Source organism: Strigops habroptila, chromosome 15, assembly GCF_004027225.2.
Source record: "Strigops habroptila isolate Jane chromosome 15, bStrHab1.2.pri, whole genome shotgun sequence".
Classification (NCBI taxonomy): domain Eukaryota; kingdom Metazoa; phylum Chordata; class Aves; order Psittaciformes; family Psittacidae; genus Strigops; species Strigops habroptila.
In genome coordinates this window covers 2,315,950-2,339,771 of record NC_044291.2, presented here as the reverse complement: position 1 = coordinate 2,339,771, position 23,822 = coordinate 2,315,950, and the positions used below count along the sequence as shown (strand labels likewise).

The window sequence follows — 23,822 nt, the reverse complement described above, 5'->3', positions numbered from 1 at the left end:
GGGGTCCCCATATGCTCTCTGTGCTGTATCACCCATGGGTTCCCTTCCTCACCTCGGAGGGGCTTTGCTGCCTGCCTGCGATCTGCCCCCTCCCCTGTTGTACTCCCATCCTGCGCACTGGGGCCAGCAGTTATCTTGGGAGCAGAAATGGGGACAAGAAAAGGCAAAGGGGGCGCAGGGGCTGCCTGTTCTGGTGGGGCTGCAGCAGGCAGCAGTGCTTGGTGCATACAGCAAGGTGTGAGTGCTGCTGGGCTCGGGGTTTGCATTGGAAATGGGCCCCATCCCTGATGGAGGAACCTGTTGGCTGTGTGGCAGCATGTGGGGACGCGGGACCTACTGGTACTATGGGGCTGCTGGGAGCTGTGTTTGATCTGGGGCTGTGGATGGGAAGGCGCAGGGAGCAGGCTGGAGGCTCAGGGCAGGCTTCAATCACAGCAGGACTCGTTCTTCTTTGGGAATAGCCGGAGGGTCCCAATCACAGCCAGGGCAGTGGCACAGCTTGGGGCTCCCTGTGCGCATCCCCCGGTGGGGCAGAGACCACAGCACTCGCTCTGCAAATTGGACACCTTTATTTTATCTTCTTTAAAAGTCAGTTACCAGCTGCAGTGAACTTCATTCCTATGACGGGCTGGTCTGTCTCTACTGCACTATGGGACAGCCCAGCCACAGCTTTACAAGCCCCAGGCCCAGTCACCAGTGGGGATGCTGCCGGCTCCTCCCGGCCATGGCTGGCTCTGGGGTGCATGTCCCATCTCCCTCTATCTTCCCCTCCATGGGAGCAGCACCGTGCCTGGATCAGGCAGTGTGGCTGCTCCGAGTCTCCATTTCTGCTTGACACTTTCCCATCTTGACCCTCCAACACTTCCCCAACACCCTCTTGCAAACAACCGAGGTGGATGAGCATCTCCTTGGGTCCCTCCCCAAAATCTGCCCAGGGTTAAGGGGACATGTGGCGCCCTTCACCCAGGATTGGGCTTCTCTTTTACACCTTAACTCCTCCCAGGACACTTGCACTTCCGAGACCAAACCCAAACCACACAACACCCTAAAACCAACGCGACAGAGCAGCCACCAGCAGCTCAAGAGGCACAGGAGGGCTCTGCCACCCTGACCCCAAGACATGGGGTGCACCCTGCCTCTGGGGGGTCACACACTGTAGCAATGGCCTCTGGGGGGTGGCCCCAGCTTGGGGCATGGGAAAAGGCACCTGTGGAGGGAGGCAGTGGTGGCTTTGCCATATGGGGATGCAGTGCTGGGGCTGCTGTCCCCAACAGCTGGGCTGGGCACAGTGTGGACAGAGGCTGCCCTGGAGACACCCGTCCTGTGGCAGTGATGGCAGCCTGGTACCCACCTCAGGGAGCCGGGCAGAGGAGCAGCACCGTGGCCATGCTACCTGGCCCCCCTCGCAGGTGACAACTGATGAATGGGGTTAGTGACAGCAGCCTCGTGTCTGGGTGTTCACAGCCCTGCACTGTGCCATGCCCATGCCTGGGTGTTCCCATTGTTCAACCCCCAGGGATGTTTCTGCTGTGGAGCATCCCATGGGAATGCTGGCTGGGTGGGAACCTCCCCAGGGTGAGTCAAACCAGCACCACATCCCATCGCCATGCAGTGTGCCCTGGCCTCCAGCAGTGCTATCTGCCTGCACCCAGCCAACAGAAGGGATGTAGTGATGGACATGAGTTATCTGCCCAGAGCAGGGACCCTGAGCAGCACCCCAGCTGTGTGAGCAGGGACAGGACAGGATGGGGCAGCAGGAAGGCAGTGTGAGCTGGTGCAGACCGAGGGCATGAGCTGGCCGGGTCGCATCCTGTGTGGCAGCCCCATACATGGGACAGGAACAGCAAAGGGACCTGCCTCCCAGCCGGGGCACCGGTGCTCCCAACCCCAGTGCGAGCTGGTGGAGAAGTGTGGATGGAGCTGCTGAGAGCCAGCTGCCACCTACTGCAGTCCCATTAAGAAGGGACCCTGGTGGGCCCTAGGGCAGTGTGCAGCTCTGGTTCAAGCAGCTCATCTTCAGAGAAGCTGATGTGCAAGCACGTGTCGTCCGCAGGGGAGAAGGGCAGCGTGCTGTCCGTAGGGCTGGCCAGGGCCGCCAAGTCCTTGGCCAGGGCCTCGGTGGCTGCAGAGTCATGGATGCTGGCCAGGGGGGACATCTGCCCGCTCTCTCCAGTCCTGTCCTTGCCCAGAGCGCGCTGGCAGGTCCCAGCAAGGATGGGCTCCGTGCTGGAGGCAGTGCTCCGTGCGGGAGTCCTTGCCTCAGGGTCCAAGAGGGTGAGGGAGCTGGCAGCGATGCTGGTGAGGCTGGAGATGCTGGGGCTGGGCAGGCTCACGTGGGCAGCGCTCTCGGGCTTCACCTCCACTTCCAGGCTCGGGGAGGTCTTGCTCGACCTTTTCCGTAGGATGGGTGGTGGTGGGTTCAGCTTGGGAATGGGCTGCGGCCGCCTGGGAAGCGAAAGCAGAGAGAGGAGGTGATGGGCAGGGGTGCTCCCGCTCCAGCTGGCAGGAGATGGAGGTGGCACATCTTACCTGTCCTCGTCCCCTCTGTCCATGTCGTCCCCCTTCTGCCGGCTGCTCCCATTGAGCAGAGAGAAGTCGCTGACCTCAGAGCCCTCCACGCGCCGGCTGAGCCCATCCTGCCCCTCCAGCACCGCCAGGCACTCGTCCCCATCCTTGCTGCTGCAGCGGTGGCTGCCCCTCTCCAGGCTGATGAGGTTGAGGTAGGAGTCCCCAGGGCCCAGGGCCGGCAGCGAGCCGGGGGCCACGGGGCTGCCCAGGATGCTGGCGGGGCTGGAGGTGGACGGGAGGTGGATGTCCAGGCTGTAGTGGTTCTTCAGGTTCAGGGACAGGGACTGAGCCAGGGACAGGTTTTGCAAGGAACGGTCAACTGGTGAGAGAGTGACAAGGTGTTTGTGAAGAGCTGGGGACCTCCAACCCAGCTGCTGCCCTGGACTGTGAGGGGTGCAGAGATGCTCCAAAGCCCCCCCAAGAGCCTGCTGGGCTTGCATTGGGAGCACCCCGACTGCTCCCTGGAACCATAAGGATTGCAGGGATGCTCTGAAGGGCTCGTGCTGGGAGCATCCCAACTACCTCCCAGGACCCCAAGGAGTGCAGAAATGCTCTAAAGCGGCCCAGGGCCTATTGGGATAGTACTGGGAGCGCGCCAATTGCTTTGGAACATTCTCTGGCTGCAGAGATGCTCCAAAGCCCCCCACAAGCCTGCTGGGACGCTACTGGGAGCATCCCAACTAGGACTGTGAGGGGTGCAGAAATGGTCCAGAGGGATGATGCTGGGCGCACCCCAGCACCCAAACACCCCCTTACCCCAGGGTGAGGCTGGGGACAGTGGACTCGCCACCCCTGGGTTCACCGCGGCGCAGGGCCGCTGCGCTCACCCGGCTGCCGGTGCTCCTCCCGGGCCTCCAGCGCCGTCAGCTGCCGCACCAGCAGCGAGACGTGCTGCAGCAGGTCGCGGTTGGTCAGCAGGAGCTGCCGCACCCGGGCCTGCGCCTCGATCCGCGCCGCCGTTTCGGCCGCCAGTTGGTCCTTCAGCAGCTGCACCTGCGGGACGGGGCGATGCGGGGCCGGGATGATGCGGGGCCGGGAGCGGGAGCCGCGGCGCTCCAGCGCCCCCTGCCGGCCCCGCCGCGCACCCCCACTAGGACCCCCCCGAGCCGGTCCAGCGGCGGGCGGGGGGATGCGGCTGCATCCTGAGCGTGGTGGAATGGGATGGAGCGGATCTCCTGATCCCCGGTAACGTGGAACGAGTCGGGGAGTGCCCAGCCGGGGGGCACAGGGCTCCCCGCTCTGATGCTGGTTTGCATGATGAGGTATGGGGGGCATGGCTTCTGAAAATGGGGTGAAATGGGAACTGGTGGCTCTGCCAGGCCCCCTGTGACCCTGTTGCAGCAGCTTGGGCTTATGTGTGCAGCCAGCTCCGTGTCTGTGAATTCCCCGTACCATTCCCACCTTGTCCCCTTCATCAGCCCAGCCTGGCCGGAGGCTGGAGCAGGGAGAGGAGAAGGGCTGGTGCTGCCCCATGGGAGGACAGGCCACGTACCTGGGCCACGGCCACCTGCGTCTGCTGCTGCTGCTGCAGGAGCTGCTGCTGCAGGAGCTGGAGGCAGTGCTGGGAGGCCAGCGGGGTGATGGAGGCCGCAGAGCAGGGGCTGCTTGGGCTGAGCAGCGGCTGGGAGCTGGCCGGGTGCAGCGAGCAGTTCTCAGCATCCTGGGCACAAAGAAACAGGCAGGGTGAGCAGACAGACCAGCTCGGGCTGGGGTTTGGATCGTGTGTCCCCATGGCACCGAGGGTCTGTTGAGGGTGACAGCCCTGGGGTCTGTGTTGGGCTCTGCATGTCTGTGTGATCCCCGGGAGAAGTGTTTTGGAGCAACTCCACTCCCAGAGAGCTGCAGGGCTACATCATCTGTGTCTGACTGCACCTCCAAACAGGGAGGGCAGGTCCCTAGGGAGGAGATGGCAGGGAGTGACACAGATCCCCCATCCCCTTCCCCATGATGGGGCCGCCCAGGCTGGACCATATCCCATTGCCTGACACGTTGTCAGGGTTACATCAGGGCCATCAGCATATTAAAGGACTGCCGTGGTCCCAGCCCTGGAGATATTGGCATGAGAAGGGCCCTGCCCTCACTGATTGCTTTCAGAGCAGCTCCCGCCCCAGCCATGAGCCCCCTGCACCTCATCGTGGTGCTCAGAGCCCCTCTCTGCTGGGTTGGCACAGGGTGGGTGAGCTTAGAGCCACCTCCTGCGCCCTGGGGACCCTGCAGTGGCCCCATGCGTCTCAGCAGGCAGCCTCCCACCCTGGCAGGGGGTGTTTGGGGCAGTTCCCTTCGCAGCCCCACTGGGTGCTGCCTTTCTGCCCCCTGCCCTCCCTGCTCGGGCAGCTCCAGCGTGCCGAAGGAAGCTGCAGGGAAGCCCTGCCTTTCCAGCCACGGAAATGAATCCCATTGAGTGCGTTTCACCGCAGCTGGTTCCAGGCAGGCCCTGCAAGTGATACGATTGTGTGAGATGAAGCGATGCCATTCAGGCCGCCAGGAAACGTGCTCAGGGGAGCTCTGCAGAGCAGCTATTCATTACAGTGAAACCACTGCTCGTGCTGAATGCACCCTGGGTGTCTGTGCTGCCAGGCTGGGACCCCTTGGGGATGCTGCTCCCTAAGCCTGGGGGTGAGGAGAGCTGGGGGTCACTGCCAGAGCAGTCGGATGAGCAACCAGGGGCACAGAAATGCACCCTGTATGGCAGCGAAATGGTTGCCTTGCCAGAGATGTCTCCTTTTAGTTTCTGCCTGTTGTGTGGATGCTGCTGCGGGAGGGAGGTCCTGCCTTGCTTCTCCTTTCTAGCACTGGGAGATAGCTCCAGCAGAGCCCCTCTGTGCCCTCCCAGGCTGAGTTTGAAGCCCACTCAGCCATGAACCATGCCTCTCGCCTCTCTCCCTGCCCCAGCAATGGGACACTGCTTAGTCGCAAGGAGCCAGAATGGGGGATCTGCAATGGGGTCTCCATGAAAATCCCTCCAAATCAAGCCATGATACAGTGACCCCGAGCAGAGGGACCCCAGCAGTGGCGGAGCACATGGACCGTCCCTCAGCCCACCACCATTACCTGGCAGTTCTTATCCTTTGAGGCTTGCCCAGGTTTCAGCATGCCGAGGTCCCCCCTGGCACCTGGCAGCTCTCCGGGTCCCCTCTCGGACACACAGATGCCGTCAGAGTCGATGCCAACCTCATCCGTGATCTTGGAGCCCTTTATCTGGTGAACTTCAAACGAGATGGACACATAAACCCAAGCTCCCCCCATGCAGGGTCACAGCAAGAGCCTGGAGCAGGGCTGGCAGCCAGGGTGACAGCTCAGGGCCAACGGCCAAGACATGCTCCAACCATTTCCATGCTGTGAAGGGGCAGGAGGAAGGGAACAGGCCAGACGAGGGGCTGCTGCCTGCAGACCCTCAGCATGTTGGACAATGGGGCTCAATCTCTGTGCTCCTCGTGCCCAGGATGAGAAGTCAAACAGGGCAGAATACCCCGTGCCCCCCATCCAAAGCGAACCAAAGGTCTCTCCATCATTAGAGCTGGCCCACGAAGGACCTGCCACCCTGCAGTTCCCCACCCCAAAGCCCCCCACTGCAGAGGGGTCTGCCCCATGCCCTATGGGGACCCGCATGTCACCTTCCAGCGGCTGCTCCTCGGCTGACTTGTCGCTGGCACCGTCCGCCTGCCCGTCGGCGTTCTGCAGCGCGTGCTGCAGGCTCAGCTTGTGGCACACCTCGAAGGCCTGTCCCACCGTGCGCACCACGCGCATCGCCTGGCTCTGCGGAGCAAGCCCATGGGATGCTCAGACCCGCCACAACCCCACTGTGATGGGAAAACCGGGAATCTTCCCCCTGCTTCCCACCCCGGGGCTGCCGCGTCTCTTCCTGTGCCCACCGCTGGATGAACACCCCCCGGCCCCCTGCTCTTGGAGATGGGTGCTCTTATCTCCCTGCAGGATGAGGCCCAGGGGCAGGAGGGGTCAGGCACCAGGCACGTTATGTTGGGGACATCCAGCACTGGTGCTGCCTTGGTCTCTCCCCACAGATCTGCATCCTCCGACCCAGTGGTTACTTTGGCTCCCTTGGAGACCTCCCTCCAGGGATGACCCAGCCATAGCCCCAGGAGCATCCTACCTTCTTCTTCGACTTGAAGACATTGCACCTGAAGGAGTTGTTAGCACCATCCCTTGCGATGTAACTGAATATTTTCAGGTCTTGCGAGTCATGAGACACGTAGAATATTCTGGATGGGACAGAGAGAAAGGGAGTTAAACACCTACGGGGAGTCTCTGCCCTCAGACAACCTCGGAGGGTCCTGTGTGTCCCCACATGGGCTGTGTCTCCCCCATCACCCAGGGCTGGAAGAACAATGCAGTGCTGGTGCACAGCCCCTCCTGCAATTATCAAGCAGCAGGCGACGCTTTTAGAGTGTTTCTGCTTTGACGGAAAATCTTCTGGTTTCTGAAGCAGGAAAAGCTTTTTAAAGATGATGTGAGAAAGCTAAAAAATCTATAGTATTGGAAAGCTCTCCTGTGCAGGATGACTCCTTCTCCTCCCTGTGCTGCAAAACCATTTTAAAAGACCTCTTTATATGTTTGATTTACTTGAGTGAAAATGTGACAAGTGAGTTCAGGTCTGAATAGAGAAGAAACCAAAGGGATTCTTGAAATGTTGTCTGGTTTTACTCTTTTCTGTCACTCGAATTTTTTTGGGTTGAGCCTGCAGTTGGAGCAATTATTGCTGTATATGTACCATCTCTTGTAATCATCTTTAAAGAATGCCAGAAGTGAGAGGGAGGCACAGATAATGCTCCTTATCTCCTCACCACGGACTCTGACATGGAAAACCAATGTTGGTGATGCCAGTCCCTGGGGCTGTGGGCTTTGTGCTCATGGTACAACTATTCACTGGTGCAACCTGCGCTCTTAACTGTGTCCACAGGCTACACACCATCACTGGGATTGCCTGATGGCTCCTGAGGCATCAGGTTTACATGCAGTGTAAACCTCTGGGTGGGGCTTGTGGTCTGCAGAATACTCTGAGATCCATGGCAAGTGCTATGGAAAGTCAATGCTATCTTACCATGACCTGTATGGGTTAATTCACTGTAAGCACTCACACCTTAGAGTATGGTCCTTCTTCAGAAGCCCAGAGCGAGCCATGCTCTGAAGAAAACCACGGGAAGCCTGTCTTCAGAGTCAAAATCAGAGAGTAATGTGAGCTGAAGGCATCTCTGGGGGTTACCTAGTCTAACCCTGTTCAAAGCAGAGCCAGCTTCAAAGCTACATCAGCCCACATCACCTCAAAAATGTATGAGAAGGATTCCTTATCAGCAGTAATTGTGCATCCTCGTTAATGTTTCATGGTCCTTTGGAAAGCCAGCCTTGGTGGAGGGAACTCAGCAAGCGGGAGGATGGATTCACATTGCCCAGGGCTGACGGGATCTATCGGTGTAACCCCCCTGCACATACCTGTACACGGGATCATGCATCACCACCATCTTGCTCTCATCCCAGGTCCACTCCTTCCTCTGTAAACAGAGGGTAGAAACAAAGGTAGTGAGTCAGGTAAGAATGAAACTCCACCGTGCTGATGGGCAGGAACTCTGGAGAATGGTGCTGAAATCCAGGCTACAGTCTGACTACATGAGCAATGGCTGTTTCATTGATATCTTGGATAAAAATAGATTTCTTTGCTCATTTATCATAGCTGGTCATCTGATCCCAGCCTTCAGGGCTAAAAATGGTCCCTAAGATTGATTTACAGCATCAAATATGCAAGAGAGTAACACGTTTTGGGGAAGAAGGATCTGAACCAGAGCTTAGGAAGCTCAGCCTGGGTGAGGAGCTGAGGGATGCTCAGCCCAGGCAGTGCAGAAAAAGCCTACTGGTATTAACAAGAAAAAGAACCTATTTCCTGAAAGCTTGACATTTTTTGATGGAAAAACCAATAATATATCTTCCTCCCACAGTGTAATTTCCCCACTCTTTATTCAGTGAGGTTTTGTTATTAGTTTGATGGAAAATGGAGCGTTTTCTTGTGAAAATTTGGGGTGGTTCTAAAAAAAAAGCATGTTTTGGTTAGAAGTGTGACTATCCTGAGTGTGAGGACACCCAGGCATGGTCAGAGCTGACATCCTGGGTGTCCCAGTGGGGCTGGGGATGTCTTACCTTCTGCTTCTTGCGCAGAATCACCTTCACCCCATCCACGGACACAATGATGCTCACTTTCTTCTTCTTGATGTTCTTGGCTTTGAATTCATACTGACGGGAGGAAAAACACAAGTTAGAAAATAGAGTACCCGGGGCAGTGTGTAGTATTAGTGTTTTCCATGAAAATGTTGGATTTGGGTTTAATCCCAGATGCTGAGGGAAGTGGAAATTTGTTTTATCCTGCTAAGAAAATCCACGTTAGGAAGGATCTGCTGCCATAGCTTGGATGCTGGGCAGGATCCTGGCTTTGTCAGGAGCATCCTTTGGGAGAGGACAAGCGTAGCTCAACCCTCTGGACGACACCCAGAGACTGTTAATCCGGAGCCAGGAAGAACATTCCTCATGCATTGGCCATGCCTAGTCCAGTAGGATTCTGCCCCAGAGGCTTGATGGGAGATTGCACTTGCAGCAAACACCAAGCAGTGATTTATGGCACCTCCAGTGCCCTTGTATGTCAGTGCTGCAGTGCATGGGGAATATGAAATCACTGGTGAATTGCAGGGAGGGCCAGATGGGTGGCAATAACGCAATTATACCTCAGTCATTTCCATAATCACATTAACCGCAGTGGGCTCAGGAGAACAACCCAGCTCTCACCTGCAGGTGTCTGCAGCCTGAACTCACCTCTGCTTGTGTTAAAAATTAAACTGCTGGCTTTTAAGCATTGCTTTTGCTGACAGCCACAAGCATGGCAGAGCCCTTCTGCTCTGGAGAGTGGTATTTACAGCACTGATTCTTACTGGCCCCAGTTTAGGCACTATATTTGGCTTCCAAATACAGCATTTTGATACCCCGTGTTTTCCACAGTCTGAAATCCAGCATTCCTGAGCCAGATCCTTGATTTATCTACACAAGCGTATCCCTTACTGTCAGTGCAGCTACAGGAACAGCCATCATGTATATATTAAAGAGGAAATCCTTTGGATTAACTTGATGTACAGTTATCATAGTGGAAAAACAGAGGTTACAAATCCTGTTTTAATAGTCTAATAATGTCAATGGTGGTGGGGCTCGGCAAAGGGGACATTGTGGTGGAGCTGCAGGTAGCGATTGGGATGTTCAGGGAGCCCAGGCACATCTCTCAGGAGCTTGAAGTTGAAGGACTTTGTGTGTGGCTCCATGTCAGCACGGCACCCAAGCACTGCAGAGAAGATACGCATCTTTCCAGCTCCTCAGCACCCATTGTAAGCCACACCAGCCTCACGGGCAGAAAATCGGGTGGCTTTTGTGTTTATCAGGCTTTTGATGCTGCTCATTGAATGCTTAACACTCTGCAAGGTTTATGGTATCAGACAGACCCCGGATTAAACCGCAGCCTTTTGATCTCCCCATGAATTATTACTCTGAGACAAGCTCTTTAAAAATCTCTCTCTAGCACCACTGTGTGTGAAGCCAGGGCTAAGTTGGCCATACACGTCTCTATAGGGAGGAGTGCGATGATGGGTGAGGTGGGGGGAGCATCCTGCAGGCTGCTGTGGGCTGGGGGGACCCTCAGGAGATGCACACATCTGCAAGGCTGCTGGTCTCAGCACCCAAGAGGTGCTGGCAACCCCAGCACAGCCTCACTGTGTGCTCCCATCTCCACCAGGCTGGAGCTTCCCCCTCCCCTGTGCTCAGCACCACCAAACTCTTTCTCTCTGTCTGCTCACATGCATGTCAATAAAGCCGGGATGGATTGTTCTGCCCATTATAGAGCTATTTATCTTTCTTTATGCACAAATGGCTGGGAAAATACTAGCTGAGCTTTCCAAGAAAGAGAGAGCAATCCAGTTTATTTTCCCTTTGTAGCAACAGAGATGCAATTACATTCAAACAAGGCTCTTTACTCAAAGGCTTTAAGCAAAGTCCAAGACTGGATTTTGCAGAGATGCTTTTTCTTTCTCTCTCGGACAGAATGGAACAATCGGGAGCAGCAGCATCTCTGGGTGCTGCCAGGAGTAATGGCAAGTCTCTGTAGAGCCAGGGAACTCCAGCCAGCTACCACACCACACTGCACCACCCCAGCCTGACTATGGGACAGGTATGGAGCTTCAGCAACAAGCAGAGCCATACAGCCAGCGTGAGTAAAATCATAGCATCAACTAGGTTGGAAAATACCTTTAAGATCATCAACCATAAACCACGTCACTAAGGACGAAGGCATGCTCTGTCCTGAGCCATACTGGGGCGGCAGTGGCTCGGATGCACATGGGGCAGGCAGGAGTGGAGCTCAGAGCTTCTCCTTTGCCCCAGCGACACATGCCTCCCCTTCACACAGCATCTGAAGCAGTTTTGACCCTTGCAATCTGCAGGCAGCACCCTCAGGCTCTGCTCTGGATTGGGCCCTTTGCCACAGCATCGTCAGTGAGGAAGGAGGCGCATGAGTTTGCTGGTCCTGCTCGCTCTGTGCAGCTCATGGCTGCTGCTGCTTGTGCCTTGCTGCTGCATCCTCATCAGAGCACCTACAAACGGCCAATGCATGTTCCCCACATGCTGGGGTCCCAGCCATGGGCAGAATTAGCTTGGCCTGAAGGTAAAACTGATTGGGCCCTCAAACCCTTTCTAAAGGAGCTGTAGGATGGCCTGGACCCAACTGGCTGCTCAGTAACACCATCTGGGGAGAGCACCGTGCTCCCAAGAGCAGGGCTGGGCGAAAGCCCCATGAGCCCACGCTGCATCAGCTCGGATTGGGCTCTCGCCCCATCTCTACACACAAGAGGCAGATGGGATACAGCTACAGTCATTTAATTGCTTCCTATCAAGCAGGAATCAGTGTTTTAATTAAATGTGATTTATGTAAGGACAAAAAAGCACATGGAAAAAATGCACTCCGAGGTAGCAGACTTCATCTATAAAAATGTTCATGCATAAACCAACATACACCTGAGCCCAAGGCTCCTGTCTAACCTGGCACCGTCACAGAGAACATCCAGGCACTGATTTTTGTTTTCTTACTATTGAATCGATGTGATTTTTTCCCCCAGCTTTGCCAAGGTTACCGACAAATCCAAACCCACACAGCAGCGTTGAACTGCTCTGCTGCCTTCTGAGAGTCAGTCGATATTCTCCTGCTGCCTGTGCTATCCTATGGGGAAAAGCTTTCTGGATGTTAAAGGATCTGGAGTTGCCCTTACAAGTGGTGATCCAGCATCAAGCCTGGCAGCTTTCTTTACTATGGGGACAAGATGGGACATTGTATAATAAAAAGGCAGGTCAAAAAAGGGCAATGCATCTCATTTAATTCAGCAATGTCATTAATTCTCTATCTGATGTGTCTGACCTGGAATACTTCCCATTTCTGCTTTTAAATCCCCGTGTTCAAGTCCTTGCCTTTCCTACGGTCCCACACACTGTTGGCATGTAATCTTAACTTACCCAAGAGCTAAAGACTGTATAACTAGAAATGTTAATGGTGCTGCGTGATGCATATTTCATCTGATAATTCCACCCAAGCAGATATAAATTACACATGCAGTTACCAGCTTCCATCTGCTGATGAAAGAGATGGGCTAATGCACATTGGAAATCATATGCAGTTTCCAGCACTAAGAACAACTTGCATGAATAGAGTTATTCAAGGAAGCAATTCTTAATGTGATTAATTACTGAAGGTATCAGGGCTTTCATTATGCAAATGAAAACTGTCATAAAATAGAGAGTTTGAAGGTCTTAAAGGCAGCCTCTGTTTCCAAAAACTGCATCTCACTCATTGGCAAAGAGCAGAAGGGTCGGACTCAGGAGAGCAGCAGAGCCAGGACACGCTCCTGCCATGGTTCAAACAGTGGTTGCTGCTGTGCATCAGTGCTCCCAGTCACTGCTGGGTAAGTACTTTGTGTGCCCAAAGGAAGATGCCACAAGCTTGGAGATGGACGACTTCTTCCTGCAGCTGTAAATCCTCCAGCCAGCCCTTAACCTGCTGTCCTGCCCCTAACCTCCCCTCGCCCTGTCCCGGCCTGGCAGGCTGCAGGATGGATGTGTCCATAAACAACCCCCCAACAATAAGCAGTCCCAGCCCCTTCCCAACCTCTCCCGCCGGATGGACACAGGGAGCATGGCAATGAGGAGGTGGAAATCCACTCGGCTCTGCTCCCCGACAGACCGGCTCCGGGCACCCCAGCAGGACCCAGCACCCCTGCTCCTGCTCCCTGGCTGTACCCCAGCCCTGTGGGATGCATCCTTTCCCCCCCAACCTCTGGTACCATGTGAGCGTCACTTTAGGAATTAAAGCCAGGATGAATCCAAGTATTTCAAGCTGAGGAATGCAATTAATTTCAAACCAAACTGATCCGCACGGCATGAGGACACGGTGTTATCTTGACTGCTGGTTGAATTACTGATGCTTGGAATGCTGCCGCTTGGAACTGATGCTACAGAAAACTCCCACGTTCTGCTCCCAGCAAGCGCAGCCTGGCCAAGCACAGCCGCCCCGGAGCTGACAAACCAGCACTGTCAGTTCCCATACCCTTTGGACCACAGGCTGCGGTCCAGCCTCCAATCCCCTTTTTGCATCACATCCCACCTTCCCGCAACAGCCCCGCGGGCAGCGGCATTCCAGCGCCTCCCTTGCGGCCTCCGGCTGGAAACCGCTGGGTTATGGCCTTTCCTTTGTTCATCTTGGGAAGCATGTGCCTGTCTGGATCCTATGAACTCCCAGTGCACGCTGGCGGGGCGCACGCTCCTGGGGACACGGCCGGGGTGAATGTGGCCGGGCATAGTCTGGGTCTGCGCTGCAGTAACTGGGCAACACGGACACAAAAGCAACGCAGGAAGCAGTGGAGGCCGGGAGTGCACCTCCTGCCCAGTGGAAAAATGAGAATTTATGATCCTTGGAAACATAAAACTGCTCAGTGGAAAGCAGAAACCGAAGGGGGAGTACAATAGGCAAGGAGAATGCTGGCAACAAACCCAAAGTCCTTTTTTTCCCCCTCTCATTTAAATCAGCTCCTTCCAGCATCTAACGAGTTCTCTGCAGATACCACAGCCCGGTCCCCACACGGTGAGCTGGAGGGGGCCAAGGAGCTATCACAGCCCCGCTGGGTTTCTGGGAGTCCCTGGGAGGGCAGCAGGGAAATGTGGCCACGGTTCATCACACGGGGTTTATTGATGTGTTCCCAGTTCTGTGCTCTGCCTGCGGGGCCAGGCAGGACTGAGGGTGGTGAGGCACGGGAACTCAGAGGAGCTGTGGCTGCCCCATCCCTGGCAGTGCTCAAGGCCAGGTTGGACACAGGGGCTTGGAGCAACCTGCTCTAGTGGAAGGTGTCCCTGCCCGTGGCAGGGGGTTGGAGCTGGATGAGCTTTAAGGTCCCTTCCAACACAAACCATTCTATGATTCTACGACCTCTCCAATCATCTGCAGGTTTGTGCTCCAGCCTTGCAGATGCTCTGGACCCCAGCATTGCTGGTGGGTTGTGTGGACACTGAGCCTGTGGTTGAGGTTGAGTCCTCAAGGAGTGTATGGAATTCCATAGGGACAGCATGCTGTGCTGGGGCCTCTGCTTCTGCACTGGACCTCGGGTCAGGCTTCAGCTGGCCCAGCAGTGCTGATGTCCCTGGCCACAGCCTGAGCTGCAGAGACCTGCTTACAGACTAAGCTTTGATTAGTCTTGGCAAGAAAAGAGACACAGATCATTTATCGACAGGGATCACCGTGGCCAGCCTGGAGCTGGTGCCCTGCACATGGTGGATCTGCAGAAGCTGCTCGGTGCAGGAGCTGGAGACAACTTGTCACATGGCTGTGAGGAAAGGATTAATGGGAAAATGCTGTCTATGTGCTCAAAACCTGCCCAGCAGACCACAGAATCATCTGCACTGGCTTGCTCAGGCATCTCTCACCTCTGGCCCTCCTCACAGTAACCAACTGTGAAGAGGTGTTAATAGTCCTGACCAGCCTCACCTGGGGCCTCCATCCACACCCATGGGCACAGAGGCTCCATTTAAGCTCAGCTCTGGGTCCTCAATCCTTTCCTGAGCTCCAGGGTAGGAATGTTGGCCTCCAGCCATGCCTGGACATGGACCTGCTCATCCCAACCTGAAGACTGACTTCCCAGCTTAGCCACAGATCTGTCTCACCAGCATGGACCTGCCCGATGATCTGGACCTTTGGTTGAGCCTGGCTGCTCCCCAGGGTCTGCTCTGCCCATCTTGCTCAGGTATGATGTGGTGGGGTCCTGGCTGACAAGGGCCACGTTATCATGGGTGGCTTCCAGCTCCTCCTCACTGAGCGAAGTCACCCTTCCTGCTCCCTCACCCTGGAGCAGTGTGTGGCCCTCACAGTTGTCTTGGTACAAGGAGATGCACAAACACCTCCCTGATGAGGGATGTGTTGGCCAAACCCTTCACTAATGCCCAAACTCGGTGGCCAGCCCCTCACTGCAACTGGAGGATCGAGGGATGAAAGATATTGGGGGAAACTGCAAAAACCTGAAACTAAGTTCAGAAAACATTTACACTTCTGGAGCCTCCTGTTTGGCACTGTCAGCACTGTTTTAATTGGCCTAATCTGCAGGTTGTCTTGGACCTGTGCCCCTCAGCCAGCATGAGGACACTTGAGCTGTGTTTAGCCAGTCCCTGACTTAGCTCACAACTGCAGCTCCAAAAGCAGCTTCTTGAAAGTTGCCTGTACATGGAAAAGGGAGTGTGAGCTCATCCCAGCCCTCTCAGCCCTGGCTCTGGCTGTGTTTGAGCTCTCTGCAGAGATGCAGGTGGTTTCTGTCTCTTTCTAGGATGCTCTTTAGCGGACAGAAGTTTCTGGAAGAGGTAACACAGGAATGATGGGCATGTCTGGCCTGGCTGCGTCCTGCTAACTCCTGTTTGGCTTTGGAGATGCTCTGGGGTCATGTGTGTGAGTGAAGACACAAAGTTCAAGGGGAAAAAACAGTCCTTTAGGAAGCAGTACCATGTGCCACCCTCCTGCCAGGGTTTTGGAAGCTGCAGAGAAGCAGCTTGTGGATACAGGAGAGCAACCTGTGGATCCAGGTTCTCTGGACACTCCTTCCCCAACACCCATGGGGCAGAGCAGAGCTCCTGCAGGTGATGGGAGCTGGTGGGGAGACCAGCAGTGGCTCTTTAATTAGTCCTTTCCACCTCTGAAGACAGGCAGACTGTTCTGGAACAAAGCTGCTCCTGCTTTTAAAGAAGGATGGGATAAAAGCAGCCTTTTCATTGCCTCCTCCCTTAAAGAGATAGTGCTGAGCTCCATCCCGAGAGGCACAAGCAGCCTCATAGCCCAGCGCAAGGTGACATCATCTGGCCTTTGGTGCCTCTCTGACAAAAGCCCCTTTGTGTGACTGTCACTTCCAGGGACCCCCCGCTGTCCCCAGGTTTAATAGGGAGCTTTCCCACACACAGCCCTTGTCTCACCAGGGCAGGCCAGCCCCGGCTCACAGGGAAGCTGGGGTTCATTTTCCTCCCTACCTCTATTCACTCTGCAGGAGAAAACAAATTACCTTTTCCATCCGCAGCGCTCGGGATGATTAATTAGTTTCAGTAATGAAGTAGTGTCTTGGGACCCCACCCTAATGGAGTCTCATGTACCAGGCACTGAATGCACATGAGCATGGAAATGGTGCCTACCTCAAAGAGCTGCTAGGTTACTGCAGATAAAAAGTGCTAATTTCATTAGAAGCAGGTCAGAGTCACCTGAAATAACCCTTAGAAGTGAAACTGCAATTATACACTCTGATACCTTCAAGTAATTCTGTATTTCCCTATAAACATTAGTGTCAAGAGGCCCTGCAGAGAAGGTCCTGGTTTCGTACACATGATGTTCATATCCTCGTTGCCCTCCAGTCTGGTATGTAGGACAGGAGGTGAGTTAGGAGAGTGAATCGTTTTAAACCTTGTTCATCAATGTTCAAACAACAAAGCTCAGAAGAGCGGGAGCCAGGACTCTGTGGCAGGCTCAGAGCTCTACGCAGAAGTCTCAGACCCCCTACCTGCTGTGGGAAGGTAATGGAGTGTTTTGTGTGTTGGTTTCTCATCCCCAAAGCAAGGATGTTCATTTTCTGCTTCATTCGTTCAGTTGTTCTGGTTACAGCCAGTCCCCTGCTAAGCAACAGCCACCCAGCACCCAGGCCACTAGATACTGCTCAAAGACATGAGCAGGGAGCAACTGAGGATTTCTGCCCATTGTACATTTGGTATCTACCCACTGAGCCACCCTGGTGTGGTTGTGCAGGTGGAGGATGCTGCAGTGTGTGGGGTGGGGGCTTCAGGGGTGCTTACTGAGGGTCCTGGCAGGGCCTCACACTGGCACAGCACAGAGATGGAGAGAAACCCTAATCCCGCTGCCATGCTGGGGCTCCGAAAAGGCAGGTACCAGGATTTCAGGCCTCTAAATAATGCAACACTTCCCTTCACGTTTATGTAATGATGCTATTTTGGTGCAGGTAGTCCAAAGGAGGATGGCAAGCCGGAGGTGAAGGCAGCTCGAGAGGCAGGCTGGGGAGCCATGCTCTGTGTGTGGGGATGGAGAGGAAGCATCGGTGCTCCTGAGGCTCAGTGCAGGCACGTGAGGTTAAGATGGAGAACGTGTGTTCAAAAGGGTAACTACGGCCACCCAGCCCCTGTTCCCAAGAGGCCCAGGGGTGACTTGCTGTGGCTCTCCACTTCCAGCATCTATGCTGCTCTGTGGCCAGGAGAAACCGTGTGGCTGCAGTTTCCTCCTTAAAGCCTCTGCAACTTCAGGATGTGTGGGAGAGTGATGCTGAGCATGCCCACCCGGGGTGGATGCCTATCCAAAGGAGGAGGAGGAATCTAGTTTGCTGTTGAGAATCTGGAGAAGCTACATCTGCATGACTAACACCTGCTTTTGGTAAATGCTGCAGGGAGGGACCATCTCCTGGCTTCTAAACTTGCTATCACACACCATATGCATCTTGGGTGCTGTCTTCCAGCTCTGTGTCTTGTGGTTTCTCTTAGCCACCTACTACAGAAATTAGCATTTTCTTTGCCTATCTGCGGCAGAGGTAGGAAGCTGGACTTGGCACCTCTTTGAGCAAGCAGAATTCAAGCTAGAAGGAAGACTCAGTGTCCATTTGCATGCACAAACAGCACTTGATTACAAACTAGATCAGGATGAAGACGAGAGGGATGCTGAGCTGTGTAGGGTGCTGCTACGTGCAGACCAGGTTTGTGGCTCATTTGCTAGGTGCAATCAGGCTTTGTTCTCTTTGTTAGGTCAAGCTCTGGGTGCAGCTCAACCTTTCTGCTTCTCAATGCCAACAGCTTTCATGAGCTATGAAAGCTACGTACTGGTCTGAGACAGTCAAGGACTGAAATAATCTGCTTTATTCCCAGGCAAGGAGACTTTTTCTGTGTAGCTGTTCATTCTATCGATCTCCAACAGTTCTGCTTGAGAAAACCTTTCTTACACAAAGCCCAGTGACTTATAGCTGACCTCCAAGTGCCGCACAGAAAGGATGTGTCTGCATCTAAGAGCACCAACAGTACAGCAATTCCAGCCTGGAACAGGCCATTGATCTTGCAGGGGGTCAGGCACTGTAGGACTGCAGGGACTGTGTATGTAAGGTCTGTTAGCAGAGACTTGGCATGCAGTACTGAAAGATCCTGCCTTCTTAGTAAAAGCAGCAGAGCCAGATCTGATGTTTAGATACAGCCATTAAGAGGGATTTCTAAAGCACAAGTGGTCCTTGGTTAGAAATCATTGAATGCTAATAAAGTTGCCAATAGACTGTGGTACCCCTTCTCTGTGGCAATCCCTAAATTTAAAGGAAGGTCTCGGGGTTCTCAAATTGTCCATAAAATCTTAATGCAAATTTGGAAACAAGACTGTTACTATAAGAGAAAGAAAATCGTGTCATTCCAAAACTCCAGAATATTAAGCAGTTCAAGGACTTTGTTAGCCTCAGGGGAGCTACTGAGATTTGTGAATCATGAGGAGAGAAACAGGCTGGGTTTAGTTAGTGGAAATTATGGATAAAGAGGGTTTTATGGTATCAGTATTTCTTGTTACTGATATTTATTGTTACTCTGGTACATCAAAACTACCAGAGCATCACAGCCAAGCGCCAAGGCAGAGGCAAGCAGCCTGGGATGGGCTGTCAGGACAAGAGGTAACTGGATGATTTGTCAGTTGTTTGCAGGCTCATGGTGCTGGGCACTGTATGTGCCCATGTCTCCTGGAGGCACACCAGGGTCCTCAGCTGGGTATGCAGCTACTTTACAGACGGGTAAATAAAGGTGAAGAACTTGGTACAGACAGCCTCTAAAGCAGCTACAAAGAGCAGCATCCTGCACTGCGCCTGTACAGGTCAATGATTAACCACAGTGTTCCCTGCCCCAACTCACAACTGCTCCTGCCCTTGGCTTGGATGCAAGGAAGCAAAACAAGCAGGAGACCAGCACTGCCCTGGGGGGCAACAGAAAATGTGCCTGGGCTGGAAGCTTAAACCCCATAATCATTAACAGCAGCAGCAGCACAGGCTGCAGCAGGACCAAACTGGTCCATGATGGCTTGGGATCACTGAACCCAGTGCTAGCATGTGGTTCTGTGCTAGGTACAGGGCACTCAGAAACAGTTGGTGTTGATGGCAGGCACCAGCATTTGGGACAGTTCTACCAAAGGACCCATGTGCCTGAAGAGTAACTGTGTGCCTTACACCCTCCTGGAGCCAGCTGTAAATACCCAGTCCTCCATCACGCTGCATCTAGTCTTAACATGTCCCACTGCTCTTCTTCCATGACAAAAATCATTTGTTTTAGAAAGAAAACCCTGGAGCTCGGAGGGTTTGGGGGTTCCTGGGGGTACACTGGATGTGGCTGTGCAGGCACCAGGGTGATGCAGGTCCTGGCCAGTGATGCTCTCTGCATTGCGAGGGCTGCATCCTGCCCTCCATCAGACCCACCGTGTGGCAGCATCTCTGCAGCAACACAGCGACAGAAGGATGGAGGAAGGGGGAAGTGACTCGGGTATCCTGAAAACAGTCAGGCAATTGCCAATTAGTCCAAATAACCCATCTGGCCCAGAAAAAGGCCATTTAGAGACTGTCTAATCACTGCTAAAGGAAAGAAAGAAATCCATTCTGTAATGCCTTTGAAAAATCCCTTCTCCCTCATCAAAGTGTCCTTCCCTCCAGGGAGCCATTCAAGATCTTGATTCTGTAGATTTATCAGAGAGTTATTTGGTCAAAACATGAAGCAGCTTGTCAAAGTATTATGTTAAGCAGCACCAATTCTGATTGCCTTCAGGCCTTGTTTAGCACAGAGCCAAAGCAGAATGAAGAAAGCAAGGGCAGAACCAAGCTATTGTTAGCAGCTCTCACTTTACTAGGCAGAATTTTGCTTTCTGGTCATGGTCCCTCAGGGTTCCTTCTCAGAACACTGATCCATAAAGTACAAAGGGCTTTTGCATTGGACAAAATCAAGACAGCATCTACACATCACTGTTGTGACACATCCAACCTTCCTCCTGCATCCAGTGTGGATGCTCTTAACCTAAGAACCAGAAAGACTGAGGTTGCACCATAGCTACAACTGACATTTTTAATTCTTTCCCTGCACGTGGATAACTTCACCCATGGGACAGGTTTAAGTGTTTGTATTTTCATGGACCTTTCTGTTTTGTTTCTGTTCCTGAAGCATGTCAACTTGCTCTAGATGAAATGAATGCATGCACCTGTAGGAGGGTTTCTGCTCCACCAGCATCTCCCTACCATGGACAAGCCCAGTTTCTGTGCCCTTGCCCAAGCACTTGTCACTGAGATTAAGGCACCTCCTCATTAACAAGTTAATCCAATGTGCTCCCTACTACTCTAGTTGCTATCTCAATTGCATTTTTTCACTAATAAAGAAGCAGCTTGGAGTGGTGGCTGATTGTTCTACACCAGAATGTAATTTGAAAGCAGTTATATTTAATCTCTGAAATAATCTACAACCACTAACATAATTGGTGAAAAAAGCTACTTTATTTCGAACTAGATAAAAGCTCTGCAGAGATCTCATACACTGATATTTTCGCTTGTGAAATCAAATGCTTCAGTAATATAATGATAATACTGTTAGAGCCACTTTGTTTTACAATTAAAAGGTACCTGCCTCATTGCCAAGATTCAGCATGAGACAAAAAGCTCTTGTCTTGTTCTACTTGGTACTAACATTTTAATTTAGCTTTTATCTGTTTAACTGCTGCTTTTATTAGCAGCTTCATCTAAACTCCAATCCATCATGACTTATGCAAAACAATATTAATATGCCTGACTATTTCCACCCCCTCGCTGGAGAAGCCATCCAGTTCTCAGCACTCTGAGGAAGGCATTGAAAGGTCGCTGTTGCTTAGAGATGACACATTTCAGTGAGTGATCCCTCCATCCATCTGTCATCAATCATACACAGCACACACCGAACAGGGTGTAAGAACTGAAGCATCTATAATCACTGGTCACTACTCAAAAGCTAGGTTACAGCACATGGCTATTGACAAAGCTCTAAGCTGTCTTCTGTTACAGTGGCCTATTCAGAGCTAGAGCAGTGCCCCCTCATTTCAGCTCAGAACTGAAGTGGCAGAAGATAACTAATCATTATTCTATGGCAAGAAGTCCAGAGGTGATTTAGGGTTGGAGATGAGCAGGGTGGAAACCTGCAAGAGCTTCTAAGTCAGTGGGGCAGCTCCATGGCACGGTGAGATGTCCCCTAGCAGTGAGCAGAAGGCTGGATTCTCATGTTATCTCAGAGGTGTTTATTCCTCTCCTCCTACTCAAGATGTACAAGCACAGTGTAGTCAGTCCTCCACCACAGCCACATGATGCTGCCTAGAAAAACTGCATGATGCCACTGCAAAAACATCTCATTAAGAGCTTCTTGCCTTTGTGTTATGGTAATACAAAGAGCAGAAATGGGATAAAACAAGCCTGGGTTAGTCTGAGATGTGGCAAGCTCAATTCTAGAGAAGGAGCTTCCACGTTTTTAAAGCTATTTCTTCAGTTTATGAAAACTCCATGTTCTGCAAGGCCAGTAAAGCAGTGTATGCATGAAACAAGCCTGCCAAGGTGACCATGGGCTGGAGAACACATATAGAGAAGACTAAGGACCTGCAGCTGTATCACCCATGCTTCCAAATCCAGTCTTCTCCCTTCCTTGTGCCTTCATGGCAAGGGAGCTCTGGCAGACATCATCCCACCTGGTGTTTTGGTTAATTAGGGCTGTGGGGCACACTGGGAAAGGGGAGAGGCTATAAAACTCAGGGGCAGGGTGGGAAGCCCTTCCTGGAGATGAGGTGGGAGCAGTGGGGAGGGGGTGCAGCTCTATAGCTCTGTTGTGAGAGGAGGCCCTGCAGTCCCAAGCTGCTTGTTTTGCCTGGAGAAAGGGATTCCTGCCAGACCTCCTCCCAGAGGGCTCACCTCCTTCCTCAGCACCCATGCTGCAGAAAGGTAAGACCCACAATGTGTCTGTCATCTCTTAATGTAAGGTGGCTTCCCCTCCCAAGGGCATCTCTGTCAGGTCCATCATCTTCTCAAAGACCAGCAAACAACTTGTGGGACCCAAACCCACATGCTGTTTGCATTGTGGAACAGTAAAATGCTTTTCACTAGAGCAGGGCACTGAACAGTAGCAGTCTCAGTACTGCCTGCCCTTGTTAAAGTCACTGACTAGCCCTGTGGCATGGGAGAGGACAAAGAACCTGCAGTGGGGGCTGAGGTGGCGAAGGCTCCAGCAAAGGTGTAATAGGAAGAGATGCAAAATCCACTGTATCAGGAAAATGGGCTAATGTGTGTTGGGCACACCAGAGACCTCTGTGGGGCTGCTGCCTAGATGCTATTTAGAGCATTGAGGTGTAAGGGTCTCTGTCTCACCCAGAGCTCCTCCTCTTGGGTAGAAGATAAGAGGCTTCCTGATAGGACCCTTGGAGCATGCTGCAGGAGTCCTCTGCCTCCCAGGAAGCCCACCCTGTTCCCCATCCCTGTGCAGGAGATTCTGCTGTAGCTGCAACAAATAGAGGAAAACAAACTAATGAGGCATTAGGGCTAAACTTAGCTGCAATTAACACTTAATTACCAACCTGAAAACACTTGCTCTATTTTGCCAGGGCCTGGAAAGGTAGAACCAATTAGCTTAATCTTGTGTGGTAGAAACCTTCAACTGGCTCAGATGCCTCTCATGGATGGGACCCTGGGAGTAACTGGTATTTGAGAGCACAGTGCCTGGAGCTGAGGGGTGGCAGGTAATGGGACACAGCCCTGGCTGAGGCACCCAGTGCCTGGGGCAGGGAAGGGCTGTATGGCAAAGATGCTGCAAGCCAAGTCATCCCTTCTGCTCTTGACACCTTATGTCAATCTGTTTTCTAAGCCTGCTTGTAGCTTTGTTGTGTATCTTCCCTTAATAAAGCAGATGGCAGGTAGGGTGGAGACAGAAGTACAGAGAGATCCAGAATGTAGGCAGAGGACAAAGCCATCCATGACTGCCTGTAAATCTCCTTCCAAGTCACTAGTGCAAGTTCCTCAGCTTTTTTGGGGGTAGACTTTTACGTTGTGCTGAGGACTGACTGTAGTTTGATCATACACAGCTGGTGCGAAGCTGCACGAGCCTTTCTTAAGCCTCTGCTTTGGAGAAGAGCCCAAACTGACACCACAGTTTCTGCAGAAGGTATCAGAGCAAGCTTGTACATGCTCATGTATACTTGGTTTGTATACCACTGCTCTCTCCTGGAGGCTATAGGCTCTGTCTAATATGTATCCGTGTAAGCAACCCTTGCTTGGTTCTGCAGAGCAGCAGGAAAGGTATCCTAGAAAAAGATGTTATCTTGGAGCATACTTTGGGGTAAATGCATAGTCCTTTTGGGATGGGGGAGGAGGAACAGGAACGTACAGGCTTGGGGAAGCTTGTCTCTTGGAAGTCCTCCTCTCCCCATAAGGTCTGCTGCCTGCCTGTGTACTGCTCAGTATAGAAGTTGATTGGACCAGTGACTGCAGCACTTAGTAAATGAGACTTGATTACCAACAAACAGCATTTCCCCACCACCGTGTGCTATCAGCTGTGTCCTTAATTGGCTCAGGGTGTGCTATCAGTTTGGAGCAGACACACAAGATGCTTGTGCTTCGCACTCCAACCATGTAAGAACAGTCAAGTTTTTC

At 52.9% G+C, this 23,822-nt stretch overlaps 1 protein-coding gene across 1 annotated transcript in view; it reads right to left on the bottom strand.

Annotated features, from left to right (window-relative positions):
- Positions 1-552: 552 nt before the first annotated feature.
- The window catches only part of LOC115617234 (carboxyl-terminal PDZ ligand of neuronal nitric oxide synthase protein-like), a 32,910-nt gene continuing 9,640 nt past the window's right edge, over positions 553-23,822 (bottom strand). The window contains exons 3-11 of the mRNA XM_030507499.1: positions 8,716-8,808; positions 8,017-8,075; positions 6,680-6,788; positions 6,183-6,324; positions 5,620-5,774; positions 4,061-4,228; positions 3,396-3,561; positions 2,530-2,887; positions 553-2,445 (exon numbers count right to left, since the gene is read on the bottom strand). Of these exons, the coding sequence (XP_030363359.1) occupies positions 1,956-2,445; positions 2,530-2,887; positions 3,396-3,561; positions 4,061-4,228; positions 5,620-5,774; positions 6,183-6,324; positions 6,680-6,788; positions 8,017-8,075; positions 8,716-8,808 (1,740 nt within the window). The 3' untranslated portion in view covers positions 553-1,955. The remainder of the gene's footprint in view (positions 2,446-2,529; positions 2,888-3,395; positions 3,562-4,060; positions 4,229-5,619; positions 5,775-6,182; positions 6,325-6,679; positions 6,789-8,016; positions 8,076-8,715; positions 8,809-23,822) is intronic.